The sequence below is a fragment of the Procambarus clarkii genome, chromosome 7 (assembly GCF_040958095.1).
Source record: "Procambarus clarkii isolate CNS0578487 chromosome 7, FALCON_Pclarkii_2.0, whole genome shotgun sequence".
Classification (NCBI taxonomy): Eukaryota; Metazoa; Arthropoda; class Malacostraca; order Decapoda; family Cambaridae; genus Procambarus; species Procambarus clarkii.
In genome coordinates, this window is record NC_091156.1 from 9,931,198 (window position 1) to 9,946,266 (window position 15,069).

Below are 15,069 nucleotides of genomic sequence, written 5' to 3' on the forward strand. Positions count from 1 at the left end.
CCACCTCTAGCTGGAAGAAGGGGGACCCATAGCCTCGGAGGAAACCACGCATAACGCATTAGAGGGAATGTTTAGATCCCCTCCAATACAGTTTCTGTGTGCTTTTCTCCTACCACCCCCTTCCTTGAATATTTTTTGTGCTTTATTATGCATTTGATGGTTACAAGATATACATGGGTTGATACAAAAATAATAATGCAAAAAGGTGCTTAAAGGTTATGGATCTCTTGAAGAACACAACAATGGGAAACATTGATGAATGTCACAGACGGGTTCGATCATTGTTGCAAGTCAAACACTTCTTCGAATTCCTCTGAAGTTGGACTAGTGCCCAAGACGCAACAGGCATTTCCCCTCTGAATCGCAACACTGAGGCGCTGGAACAAGAAACTTTTTGCTCTCTGGTCTTTTGTAGCGCTGATCAATTTGTCCCCCAATTCCTTCAGGAACTTCAATGCACATTTTCCCCACGAACCGAGGGTCTCCGAGCCGATCGGAACAAAGCTGTAGTAGTGTGCTAGACCTCTGTATTTAATAATTTTCTGCGATTCCCTGAAAGAAGCAGCACCACCGCTTTCACGTGTGCTGTAGTGGAGGTAGGTACTGGCCAGTGTGGCAGCGCACGTGTAGTCCCATACCACTTGCTTACCATCCTTCCAAGGTAGCAAGGTGACCCCATCAGGGCGCTTCTGAGGGTCGTTAGGTCTGGATAAGTGTGGTTCTCTTTGTGCCGGGCAGCGGGCTGTGGCGAGGCTCCTCTTGATGATGTCGTTGACTTCTTCATGTCTTGCAATTTTACCCTGTGATTTACGACATACCAGACCATGACGACCATATTGGTCTGCCATCGCAGTTCCGCAGATGCACCTATGTTCGGTGAGGATGGGGGCGGCAAGGCGAAGGGCAACTCCAATGCGGAGAGCGTCATGACTGAGGCGAGTTCCCAGGGCTGCATTGGGCACAGCAAATAAAAAATCCCCGGCGTGGGGTGCTGTTACCGCTAGGAGGCGGGCTTTGTTTTCAGCATCAGCGTTGTCAATCATTGCTGTGACAGTCTTTTCCATTATGGGGCTATCCCAGTGGGCCTGCTTGTGGTCTTTTGGGACTTGTGGTCGGGGTTGAGGGTGTGCAATGGTGTCCCATTGTCTGGCTGCTTCGATGAACGTTTGATCATGAGTTCCCGCTGTCTCTCTCATACGCTCTGGTAGGATCTGCCCTACCAATTCGTTGGCTGCTGTACATGAGGATAAGAATGCTGGAAGTGCTACCTCAGTTGCCTTTCGTATGCCTATCCCTCCAAATCTCACTGGTAGTGTTGCTTGGTCCCACTGACTGTCATCTAAATCTAGGTTGAGCGCCTTCCTGAATATTGACCTGAGGAGCTCATCATATTGATTTAGAAGTGGGTTGCCAAAAGTTGGTGCACACCTTAAGAAGTATGTTAGCCTGGGCAAGGTAAGGCACTTTGTGAGAAGGTAGAGGGCATCGTGGGAGTCCAAGTCCCCAATTCTCTCTTCCATCCTCTTTAGGTCTCTAAACTTTTCGTCAAGGACTGCAGCAATGGCATTGTGGCCCAGAGGTGCTCCGAGTAGTGTGCTGTCGGTAGGTTTAACGACTGAGGCTTCTGGTAGAACTGATATATATATATATATATATATATATATATATATATATATATATATATATATATATATATATATATATATATATATATATATATATATATATATATATATGCCGTACCTAGTAGCCAGAACTCACTTCTCAGCCTACTATTCAAGGCCCGAGTTGCCTAATAAGCCAAGTTTTCCTGAATTAATATATTTACTATAATTTTTGTCTTATGAAATGATAAAGCAACCCTTTTCTCTATGTATGAGGTCAATTTTTTTTTATTGGAGTTAAAATTAACGTAGATATATGACCGAACCTAACCAACCCTACCTAACCTAACCTAACCTATATTTATAGGTAAGGTTAGGTTAGGTAGCCAAAAAAAGCTAGGTTAGGTTAGGTTAGGTAGGTTAGGTAGACGAAAAAACATTAATTCATGAAAACTTGGCTTATTAGGCAAATCGGGCCTTGAATAGTAGGCTGAGAAGTGCGTTCTGGCTATTAGGTACGACATATATATATATATATATATATATATATATATATATATATATATATATATATATATATATATATATATATATATGTGAGTGAGTTTGAATGAGTATAAATAGAAGCTGATTCTCATGGACACTTATGCAGCTTCCGTTATTCTCATTTACATTCGTATTATTTGTGAAATAAAGACCTGTATAATTAATTAATATTGTTTGGATAATTAAGGTGATTTCGGGGCTTGTGCTCTATTAAGTTAAGATATATATATGTAGATAGTAATAGTTCCCTTGTCCCACTCATACTGCATGTGTTAAGAATTAACTAAGATTGATGTAAAGTATTGGAGTTAAAATAGAAGTCATTGTATAAAAATTATTTTAATTCAACTGTCTGAGTTAGAGTAACAAGAGTGAATTTATATTTAAGCATATCTTGATTTAATATTTTATGAAGGTATTGTTTAATTTGTAATTGTACATTAATTGTTATGAATAGCTTTCAAGTCATTCCTTCATTGTATTTATTATTGTCAATGCCATAGTTCCCATCACTGTCACCACTACCTCTACCTTCACTGTCACCACCATCACTATCTTCACCATCGGTGCCACCACCCTCTTCCCCTCAATTCTTCGCTGCTCTTTTTTTCTCTGTCAACCCTCACTCTCTCTCTCTCTGTCTCTCTGTCTGTCTGTCTGTCAGTCTGTCTGTCTGTCTGTCTGTCTGTCTCTCTCTCTCTCTCTCTCTCTCTCTCTCTCTCTCTCTCTCTCTCTCTCTCTCTCTCTCTCTCTCTCTCTCTCTCTCTCTCTCTCTCTCTCTCTCTCTCTCTCTCGCTGACCTTGGCCCGGCCCTCACCCCGCCCCCGTCACTGCCCGTCACCTGTGCCTGACGGGTGTGTGTGTGTGTACAGTGGACGTGTGGGACGGGCAGGACGGACCCGTCGTCTACCACGGCAACACCCTCACCAGCAAGGTCCCCTTCACCCACGTCGTCCAAGCTATCGCCAACTACGCCTTCGACTTCTCCGTGTGAGTGTTTCTCGCTTGTTTGGGTTGTCTCACACACACACGCACGCACACGCACACGCAAACAATCACATTTACACACTTACACGCACACACGCACACATGGTCAATCCGTTTTTTTTCAATTGTCTTCCATAAGTCTGTTCTGTGTTTACTCTCAATGGCTTTATATATTTGAGTGCAAATCACTTCTTATACGATCAAAAACATGTTTAAACACCACTTGTTTCATTCCACGACACCTGTTTAAAGACCACTTGCTTCATTCCACGACACCTGTTTAAAGACCACTTGCTTCATTCCACGACACCTGTTTAAAGACCACTTGCTTCATTCCACGACACCTGTTTAAAGACCACTTGCTTCATTCCACGACACCTGTTTAAAGACCACTTGCTTCATTCCACGACACCTGTTTAAAGACCACTTGCTTCATTCCACGACACCTGTTTAAAGACCACTTGCTTCATTCCACGACACCTGTTTAAAGACCACTTGCTTCATTCCACAACACCTGTTTAAAGACCACTTGCTTCATTCCGTAACACTTTTCATGGAACAGGTGTTTAATGAACGCGCGGTTCATACCACAACACTTGTAGGAAGGAACACAATATACCACAACACGTGTTACCTGATCAACCAGGCTGTGATATGTGCATCAGGCTGCGAGCAGCGGCACCTTCCGGCCTCGTTGAACAGACTACGATCCTGGAGGCCCGATCAGAGACAGGGCCGCTGGGGGTAGAAGACAAGCAAGAGGTAGCGTAAACACAGGAACACGTGGCCGCATGTAAACAAAATACCACGTGGCCGCGTGTAAACATAGAACACCTGGGTGCGTATAAACATAGAACATGTGGATGCATGTAAACATAGAACACGTGGGCCGCGTGTAAACATAGAACAGCTGGGCCGCGTGTAAACATAGAACAGCTGGGCGCATGTAAACATAGAACAGCTGGGCGCGTGTAAACATAGAACAGCTGGGCGCGTGTAAACATAGAACAGGTGACCTTTACATATGAGAGCGTAACACCATCACTAGGAAGCTCCTCGCTTTATTCTGCTCAAATTGCATCAAAATCAAAATCCAAGCAGCATTTGAAGAGTTTAATACCGATGTTTTTGTATGCATATAATGGATACCTGTATGCATACAAAGACATCCCTATTAAACTTCAAATGCTGCTTTGATTTTGATTTTGTTGAAATTTTGAGGATTCTAAACCAGATATGTTTTCTTAGTGAACTATTATATTGAGCTTAAAACTAGACTCTGAGTGTATACAAAAAATAAATTAGTTGCTGATGCAATATGTTTTCAGATTAGTTTTCTGTTGCCAATCTCTATGTGAACGGGTTGCGTGTGTGTACACATGACCTTCATTTGGCTGTGTGTGTGTGTGTGTGTGTGTGTGTGTGTGTGTGTGTGTGTGTGTGTGTGTGTGTGTGTGTGTGTGTGTGTGTGTGTGTGTGTGTGTAATTACCTAAGTGTAGTTACAGGATGAGAGCTACGCTCGTGGTGTCCCGTCTTCCCAGCACTCTTCGTCATATAACGCTTTGAAACTACTGACGGTCTTGGCCTCCACCATCTTCTCACCTAACTTGTTCCAACCGTCTACTGTGTGTGTGTGTGTGTGTGTGTGTGTGTGTGTGTGTGTGTGTGTGTGTGTGTGTGTGTGTGTGTGTGTGTGTGTGTGTGTGTGTGTACACCCCCGCCCTGTATCTACCTGTGTACCAGCCACATGCTGTGTATAACATTGTGTACGCCGCGGCAGGTATCCGGTAATCATCCACCTGGAGAACCACTGCAGTATTAAGCAGCAGCAGGAGATGGCCAGCATCTTGAGGAACCTGCTGGGAGAACGCCTCTACATCCACCCTCCTCACGCAGTCAAGGCCCTCACTGACCTCTCCCCCGAAGACCTCAAGTACAAGTTCCTACTCAAGGTCAGTCTGTAAGGGACCCCGCCTTTCTAACCAATTTGTTTTTCCTCTATTAATTCTACTACATATGTGCTCTCTCACACACACACATATATGCCCAGGAAGCAGCACGTAGCAGGTGTCTAACTCCCAGGTACGTATTTGCTTCTAGGTGAACAGGGACGCCAGGGTGAAAGAAACTGCGCATTTGATTCTGCCTCTGCCGGGGATCGAACCTGGGGCCTTAGGACTATGTCCCCAGAGCGCTGTCCATTCAGCCGCGAGACCCCCCCCCCCTCCCTCGTGTATATTCACCTAGTTGTACTTGCGGGGGTTGAGCTCTGGCTCTTTAGGCCCGCCTCTTAACTGTTAATGAATCAACTGTTACTAACTACTAACTATTTACAAACATTGTCTCCTTGTCTACCTTATCCATATCCCTTAATATCTTGTACACATTTTCCTGTATTTTGATTTCCTGGGGACGTATGTCTGCAGCATTCAGGTCAATGAGATAATGGCACATGTTAACCCAATCGTGATCGTCTGAGGTAATCAGGTTGTGAGGGCACACAAGGTGTTCTGAGTGGCCGTTGAGCTTGTCCCAGAGGATATCAACATAAACACTTCATAAAGTATAAGACGACACTTAATGGCATATTTCTTGGCAAGTATTGTTATTTTCCTTTGGCTGTGTTTGGCCTTGTGGCTGTCTCGTTGTGCGCCGCTCTTGTGCTGTCCTCCTCCTCCCTACCTCAAGATTACCTCCAGATTACCTCCAGATTACCTCCAGATTACCTCCAGATTACCTCCAGATTACCTCAAGATTACCTCCAGATTACCTCCAGATTACCTCAAGATTACCTCCAGATTACCTCCAGATTACCTCCAGATTACCTCAAGATTACCTCCAGATTACCTCAAGATTACCTCCAGATTACCTCCAGATTACCTCCAGATTACCTCAAGATTACCTCCAGATTACCTCCAGCCTACCTCCAACCTCATTTCACGCAACCACTTGGGCCGAACGGTAGATGGACGGTCTCGGTTCATGCAGGTCGGCGTTCATATCCCCGACCGTCCAAGTGGTTGGGCCCCATTCCTTTCCCCCCGTCCCATCCCAAATCGTTATCGTGACCCCTTCCCAGTGCTATATAGTCGTAATAACTTGACGCTTTCTCCTGATAGTTCCCTTGTCTTCCAACCTCATTACTTTACACTTATTTGGTTCTTAAATCAAATAGCCACTTCTCAAAAAAGAAAACTATGTAACTTACAGAATTCTTTCCGACGGCATATGCTGCTGTCCTCCCTATTTGTTTCCTTTTTGTTCAGTTTTGCGTCTTCGGCGGAAAACGACATGAATGAAGACATTATCAATACTGACTTAGAGCGCAGACAGCACACAGCTAATTGTTCTCGTGATCGATTACCTGACAGACTGAGAGGTTTGGGGCAGGTCGTAACCTTATTATTGTTAACATCTTTATTGACAAAATTAATTACAATTTTGCCTGATCTGAGGATTTTGATAGTCTTATTAAAGTGAGGATAATGCTGATATTCACTGTCACGCAGGACAGAGGGTCATACATAAGACAATAGGTCTAAACTGTAGGTTGAAGCACATATATATATATCATGGAGGTCGTAACCAAGGTCAGTTTTCTTGAGGTGATTTCGGGGCTTAGCCTCCCTGCGGCCCGGTCCTCGACCAGGCCTTCTTTTTGTTACACATCCCCCCAGGAAGCAGCCCGAATCAGCTGTCTAACTCCCAGGTACCTATTTACCGCTAGGTGAACAGGTTCATCAGGGGGGAAGGGAAAGAAACTCTGCCCGTTTCCGCCTCCGCCGGGGATCGAACCCAGAACCTTAGGTCTACGAATCCTGAGCGCTGTCCACTCAGCCGTCAGGTCCCTTTGCCTAGCACTTAACAGCAGGAGGAAAAGTCAATTAATGTGTGTATGAGCGGAATGTGGTAGAGGCGGGGACCTGCAGCCCGTTATATATAGGCGGGGAAACATATCACGTTTCCGGCCGCCACTCCACCTCATTTTCCAGACAATGACGGTGGAGAGGGGGGGGGAGGAAGGGGAGAGGTGGTGGGAGAGGGGAGAGGTGGTGGGGAGGGGAGGGGAGGGGAGGGGAGAGGTGGTGGGGGAGGGGAGTGGGGGTGGGGGAGGGGAGGGGAGAGGGAGAAGAGGAAAATAATAAACGGGGAAGTGGGAAATACAAGAAAGGGGTGTGGGGGTGCCATCTCCAGATTTCACTTCCACCTGCCTCTGTTTTTTTCCCCGTCTCATTTGACCCTCTCGCCCCATTACCTGGTTATATCCCTCACTCTTCCCCCCCCCTCCCCACGCACACATCTCCGACCCCCCCCCCTCCCTTCCTCTTCTCCCCTCCTACCTCTTCTTCCTCTCCTCCTCCATATTCTCTCCCCTCCTCCTCCTTCTCGTAATTAATCTCCTTTCCTTGCACACATCTCACTGCTATTCTCAAATACCCTAACCTCCACCCCTCTCTGTCCCTCCACTATCCCCCCTCTCTATCCCTCCACTATCCCCCCCTCTCTCTCCCTCCACCAACACCCCTCTCTGGAAAAACTCCCCTTCCTAGAGTCTACCTTTCCTGAACCCTACCCTATCCTTCATTGTGCCCTTTCTCCCTTATTCCCATTCTTCTACCTTCTCTCTCACGCTACCTTCCGGACCCCCCCCCCCCCTCATCCCTCACCCACTCTACCTGTAGAGGCTGGACTGGATGACCCCCCCTCATCCCTCACCCACTCTACCTGTAGAGGCTGGACTGGATGAGACTCACCCGGCTCTGGGCCGCTGGTGAGAGCCCCCCTCCCTCCCCCCCTGCCCCACCGGGTGGGGGGGGGGCGGGAAACAAAGGTGCTGCAAATAGTCTCACGGGAGCTGGAATTCTGCTCCGTGTGTGTGTAAGGCGAACAATAGAGAGAACAATAACAGCTGAGAGTCCTCCTCTCTGCTCGCGCCGCAAGTAAGCTATGGGATGACGACGAGTTGAGGGGAGGAGAGAGAGAGAGAGAGAGAGAGAGAGAGAGAGAGAGAGAGAGAGAGAGAGAGAGAGAGAGAGAGAGAGAGAGAGAGAGAGAGAGAGAGAGAGAGAGAGAGAGAGAGTGTGAGTAGAGAGAGAGAGAGAGAGAGAGAGAGAGAGAGAGAGAGAGAGAGAGAGAGAGAGAGAGTAGAGAGAGAGAGAGAGAGAGAGAGAGAGAGAGAGAGAGAGAGAGAGAGAGAGAGAGAGAGAGAGAGAGAGAGAGAGAGAGAGAGAGAGTAGAGAAGTAGGGAGGGAGGGATGTAGCAGGCCAGTGAGGGCGCAGGTATGGGGGTGTGGGGGTTAAAGCTGCACCTGGCTATGCAGCACAGCCACACTCAATGGCTTCAACGTTCGCTAATCGATCCGCTCGAAACCGTTCCTCTTTATTTCGTTAAAGGATGTCCAACACCACAGTTGAGTTCATCTCGTCACATCCGGACCAGCTCAGCATCTCTGCTGCTTTAATCGTCGCCGCACCGGCTGGGTTGGGGGGGGGGGGAGGGGGTTCAGCTTCTATATCTCCCTCACGAGAGTAAATCTCCCCCTGTTTGGCTTCCTTGTGAGTCCCCTTCACATCACCCGGTGATGATAGTGGTCCACTGCCATGGCCCCGTGAGGCTGGTGGTCCACTCTGGTGGTCCTTGACGCTAGTGGTCCACCTCCATGAGCCTGTGAGGGCCAGTGGCTGCTCCCTGGTCATTAGTGACGGGCCGCGGCCACCTGCCACCGTCCACACTTGACACGCGGAGCTTGAAGGTCTCCGGGGCCAACGGGAGGCGACTTAGAAATTGGACGCAACGCAAAAGATGAGAATGTTGTCCATTGTATTAAATGCATCAGCAACAGAATTGTAATGGGTCGGGATAGGGTTCACTTATCCCTCCACACCAGGGGGCCCCACACCAGCACTCCACACCTGCTTCCCACACCAGCACTCCACACAACACCAGAACGTGCTGGGAGCGAGGGGAAAGGTGTTCTCCCCTCCACTAGTTTACACCCACTGTCAGCGCACCTAGAGGCTGGACCGACCTAGAGGCTGGACCGACCTAGAGGCTGGACCGACCTAGAGGCTGGACCGACCTAGAGGCTGGACCGAGCAACACATTCCGTCCCCCAACCCATAATTGTTGCTGGTAATGGGGAAGGGAGGAGAGTAATCTACTAATTATATTTCCCCTCTCCCGTGCTTTCCATTCCCTTCCTCTCTCGTCAGTCCTTCTCCGCGAACTCTAATTTCCCTATATTCGTATTTATCTAAAATACTCCTGGTAATTGTATTGTCCACAATCTGTATTTATGGTATAATACATCCAGGTGTCGCTCCTTTGATTTAAACTCCACTAATTGGACTGGACTTTCTTACCATAAGTTTCTGATTCAGTATAAGCCATAAACCTTCCCAGCTGCCTGGTCCACACACCCAGCCTGGTCAACACCCAGCCTGGTCCACACACCCAGCCTGGTCAACACCCAGCCTGGTCCACACACCCAGCCTGGTCCACACCCAGCCTGGTCCACACCCAGCCTGGTCCACACACCCAGCCTGGTCCACACCCAGCCTGGTCCACACCCAGCCTGGTCCCTTGACACATTTGTATGTCACGTCGACCACCTCTTGCAGCCTCTGGAAAATCATGGATTTCTCTCATTTTTTTTACGGAGTCTGATTGATCATCCTTTGGGATGATGTGACATTCTTTGCTACATATGTAAGGGGTCTTCTCAGCCGTTTTATATGCCTTTATAAAACGTTTGTTTTATAAATGTTTGCAGAATGTTTTCAGACTAAATGACAACAGCTCTGACGCAAATTTTGGCCTCATTTAGATTAGCCTCCCGTTATCTTCCCGAGGCTGTGAACCATACACCACATCAGTTTCATTTCATCATCCACATAGAATTTAGATTTAATTGGTATTTTGCCATTGTCTGGTGCGATTTTCTCTATCTTCTTATATGTTTCGTAATCACTAGCTGTTCCTTCATCGCCTCATACTGCATGATACCCTTACCTAATATTGGTATCCCACAGAGCTTACCTTAGACCTCCACGCCCTGTTTCCTAGCTCCCTCAAGCATGCTCTTGAGGGACGCACACATGATGGTTATCAGGTTATCTTGAGATGATTGATGAGATGATTTCGGGGCTTTTTAGTGTCCCCGCGGCCCGGTCCTCGACCAGGCCTCCACCCCCAGGAAGCAGCCCGTGACAGCTGACTAACTCCCAGGTACCTATTTTACTGCTAGGTAACAGGTAGGTATTTCCTTTTTTCGTCCGTGGCAACGGTCCTACCCCGTCGACCAACAGACGCTCAAATGCAGGAACAGGGACTAACGGGGCCCTTGGTATCGCGGGTTGGCTCTTCCCTGCCCTCTGGCAACCACTCTCTGTATATCTTAAGAACATAAGAATCAAGAGAATTTCAGATCCATTGATCCATACGAGGCAGCGTCTATTGATATGCACCCAAACTCATGCATGTATATGTCTAATGTCGAGTGTGTGAGTGACAGTGTAAAAGGTTTTCTGGCAGCTGTAATAATATTCCCAGTGTCCGTTCCTCTCTGTCGTGGCCTGGTCGACGACCGGGCCGCGGAAACGCTAAGCCCCGGAAGCACCTCAAGGTGAGGTAACCTCAAGGTAAGGTGACATAAGTCGCCTCCTCCGAGCCTGTGTCGCAGCTTTGTTGCTGAACCTTTCCTTTTACAGGTTTTGTTAGTATCTTCCCCAGTATTACCTCTTGTATATTTTCTTATATAAATGCCACCATTTCATAGTGTTGCCTCTCTGACTTTACTTTACACATATACATTTACCATAACCTCAACACACAGACAAATCACAATAACGTGATATATCAGTTAACAAATCCACAAGGGCCTTGATGAGGATTCGAGTTTCCACTGCCTAGTTTCATTACCTTACATTTACTCGGGTTGAACTTTAGTAGCCATTTGTTGGAGCATTCATTCAGTCTGTCTAGGTCATCTTGTAGCTTCATACTGTCTTCCTCCGTCTTAATCCTCCTCATAATTTTTGCATCATCAGCAAACAATGAGAGGAATGATTCTATATCATCTGGAAAATCATTTACATATATAAGAAACAGTTTAGGTCCAAGGACTGAACCCTGCAGGACCCCACTGGTGACGTCTCGCCAATCTGAGACCTCACCCCTCACAGTGACTCGCTGTCTTCTGTTACTTAGTTACTCCCTTATCCAATGGAGTACCTTCCCTTTAACTCCTGCCTGCATCGCCAGCTTTCGCACTAGTCTCTGGTGTGGCACTGTGTCAAAGGCTTTCTGGCAATCCAAACATATGCAGTCTGCCCACCCCTCTCTTTCTTGCCTGATCGTAGAATTCACTTAATCCTGTGAGGCATGACTTGCCATCCCTGAAACCATGTTGGTGTTGTTACAAAGTTCCTTCGCTCCAGATGTTCCACTAGTTTTTTTCGCACAATTTTCTCCATTAGCATGCATGGTTTGCAAGTTGGGGACACTTGCCTGTAGTTCAGTGCCTCCTGTCTATCCCCCTTCCTGTATATCGGGACTACGTTTGCCATCTTCCAAATTTTTTGGCAGTTCACCTGTCACCAGGGATTTGTTATACACCATGGAGAGTGGCAGGCACAGTGCTTCTGCACCTTCCTTTAGTATCCATGGAAATATTCCATCCGGGCTTATAGCCTTTGTCACATCCAACTCTAGCAAAAGCTTCCTTACATCCCCACTGGTAATCTAAAACTCCTCTAGTGGTGCCTTGTTAGCTATTCCTTCTTTGTCGTTTGTAGTGAATCTGTCTGCCCCTATCCTCAGTTTCATTACCTGTTCCTTCATTGTTGTCTTTCTCCTGATGTGGCTGTGCAGCAATTTTGGCTGAGTCTTAGCCTTGCTTGTTATGTCGTTTTCATATTGCCCTTCTGCCTCTCTTCTCACCCTGAAGTATTCATTCCTGGCTCTCTGGCATCCTTCTCTGCTCTCAGGTGTCCTGTTATTTCTATAGTTTCTCCACGCTCTTTTACTTTGTTGCTTGTTGTGTACTCACCTAATTGTACTCACCTAATTGTGCTTGCGGGGGTTGAGCTCTGACTCTTTGGTCCCGCCTCTCAACCGTCAATCGACTGGTGTACAGATTCCTGAGTCTACTGGGCTCTATCATATCTACATTTGAAACTGTGTATGGAGTCAGCCTCCACCACATCACTTCCTAGTGCATTCCATTTACTAACTACTCTGACACTGAAAAAGTTCTTTCTAATGTCTCTGAGGCTCATTTGGGTACTCAGCTTCCACCTGTGTCCCCTTGTTCTCGTCCCTCCAGTGTTGAAAAGTTCATCCTTGTTTACCCGGTCGATTCCCCTGAGGATTTTGTAGGTTGTGATCATGTCCTCCCTTACTCTTCTGTCTTCCAGTGTCGTAAGGTGCATTTCTCGCAGCCTTTCCTCATAACTCATGCCTCTTAGTTCTGGGACTAGTCTAGTATCATACCTTTGGACTTTTTCCAGCTTCGTCTTGTGCGCGCGTGTGTGTGTATGTGTGTGTGTGTGTGTGTGTGTGTGTGTGTGTGTGTGTGTGTGTGTGTGTGTGTGTGTGTGTGTGTGTGTGTGTGTGTGCGTGTGTGTGTATTCGTGCGTGCGTGTGTACGTGCGACGGTCTTTCTGTCATCTCTCTGACTCGTTAGTGTCTAGTATGCATGAGTGGTCCATTGTTAGTGTAATTGATCTGTATTTCAGCGTGTGGTCTTGACCTTGTCCGTGTATATTTAGCACCACATTGGTCCTTTTCCAGATGAGAGTTATGTCCTACAGAATGCTCCTTCAGTACCTTTATTTCCCATCACTAAGGTGATAATGTGTGTGACTCAACAGCTTTTGTCGCATTCAGTTCGTGTAGATGTTACCTTCCTCTGGTGGTCCTACCATTTCGCCGAATCTTTCCTGATGGAAGAATCTGCTCAGTTAGGACTCTTAGCTCGAGTAGCAGTCCAGGTTTTAGCTTAAAACGTACTGGAAGGTTTTTATTAAGCACTTCGCATGCTTCTTTATAAATCTGTGTGTCCAATTACCGCGTAACGTGGCGGAAGTGGGGTCCCATGATTCAAGCGTGGGGTTGGACATGTATATGAGTGGGATTGGGTGGTTATAAATGGGAGCTGCCTCGTATTGGCCAATAGGCCTTCTGCAGTTACCTTTATTCTTATGTTCTTATGTTCTTATATTCTTATGTACCCCTGACTCCTCTCCTCTCTTCTGCTGAGACTGGTGATCTGACCGTTCGTGTTTACATCTGTGTGTCCTCTCTCCTCTCCTCTCTTCTGTGGCGACTGGTCACCTGGTGGTGCGTGTGCACGTGTGGTTCCTATATTCACTGCACAATGACAGTCACATAAGAATGAACAAATAGCATTTTTGAGCCAGAAGAGTGCTGGAACTGTGGGGCAACGCTGTGCCTACCAGCCCCCCGCCTAAAATATGGAGGGCGGCGGCTAAACCCCGGCCCGGCCAACATGAGAGACATGCTCCAACACGCTCCGATGTTTTCCACCAACTTCTGCCTGGCTCCAGTATATTCCAGCATTCTGGAGAACACGCCCCTTCACTGCCCAGTATTTTTCCATCACTGCCTTACATTCTTCATCACTCTCTCTCACTGCCCTAAACTCTCGAGCACAGTGCAGTATTTTCCAGTGCTTTCCTACACGATCTAGTACTCGCCAACTTTCTTACACGCGCGCCACTGTTCTCAAGCTCTCTTCAACACATTGCAGTGTTCTCCACCATCCACGGTTCTGCCCCCAGTGTTATTCTGCACTCTACAGAGCTCTCCAGTATTCTCCAACCCCCCCTCCTCTCCCCCTCCCTTCTCTCTCTCTCTCTCTCTCTCTCTCTCTCTCCCTCTCTCTCTCTCTCTCTCTCTCCCTCTCTCTCTCTCTCTCTCTCTCTCTCTCTCTCTCTCTCTCTCTCTCTCTCTCTCTCTCTCTCTCTCTCTCTCTCTCTCTCTCTCTCTCTCTCTCTCTCTCTCAACATTGCTAGTCTCAGCTTCAATAATGCCAATCTTGACCAAATTTCATCATCACCAACAGGGCAAGAAGCTTGCTCGTGAGGACATGGAGGAGGGGGAGGTGTCGGACGAGGACGAGGGGGGCGAGACCAAGAGGAACAACAACCCGAGGAAGGTGCGCCTCTGTCAAGACCTGTCATCGCTCATCTCCCTTCACAGAGCTCGCTTCTCAGACCTCAACACAGCCAAGACAGGAGGTGATTATATGGTCTGGGGAACGGGTGGTTGGGCAGAGAAGAAAGGGGAAGGGGGGATGGCAGGGAGATAGGGGTAAGGGAAAATGGGGGTGGCAAGGAATGGAGAGACTCAGCAATGGGATGATGGTAGAAAAAACTAGATGGCAGGAGTGGTGGTGACTTAAATCATCAACCACTAGAGGTTTTTTCTCTCAGGCCTGAACCACTCATCCTCAGACTGTGGTCTGAGTCTTCCAAGGTGCAGCCGACCCCAAACACGAACTCCTTCATTTTAACTTACTATAAAACCAAATATTTACATTTTATCGATTGTAAATTAATATTTTTATATATAATAGTGTATGGTTAGACCTAGTATATGTTAGGTTTTTGTGTGTTTTTTGTTTTGCAATTATTTATATTTGCCGCACATGGGTGAAGCATTTATAGAGGGGAGATTTCGAAATCTAAATTGGGATCCACATTTCTGTGGAAATTAACATTTCATTCACCGGGGCTGGATGGGTCTCGAACCCTGGACTCTCAAGCGTGTTAAGCCAAAGTTCTATCTTCTGGGCTATGAGTAGTCTTATAAAAAACTACTTTCCTTTTTAAGACGACTCATGGTGCAGTCGATAGCGCTTTAGCTTCACACGCCTGGGGTCCACGGTTCGAGACCCGCATACAGTC

The 15,069-nt window shown here is 47.2% G+C and overlaps 1 protein-coding gene across 1 annotated transcript in view; it reads left to right on the top strand.

Moving 5' to 3' along the window:
* Positions 1 to 15,069, top strand: part of LOC123761348 (inactive phospholipase C-like protein 1) — a 44,862-nt gene that overhangs the window by 13,864 nt on the left and 15,929 nt on the right. Inside the window, exons 3-5 of the mRNA XM_069314628.1 lie at positions 3,023 to 3,140; positions 4,919 to 5,090; positions 14,226 to 14,400. Of these exons, the coding sequence (XP_069170729.1) occupies positions 3,023 to 3,140; positions 4,919 to 5,090; positions 14,226 to 14,400 (465 nt within the window). The remainder of the gene's footprint in view (positions 1 to 3,022; positions 3,141 to 4,918; positions 5,091 to 14,225; positions 14,401 to 15,069) is intronic.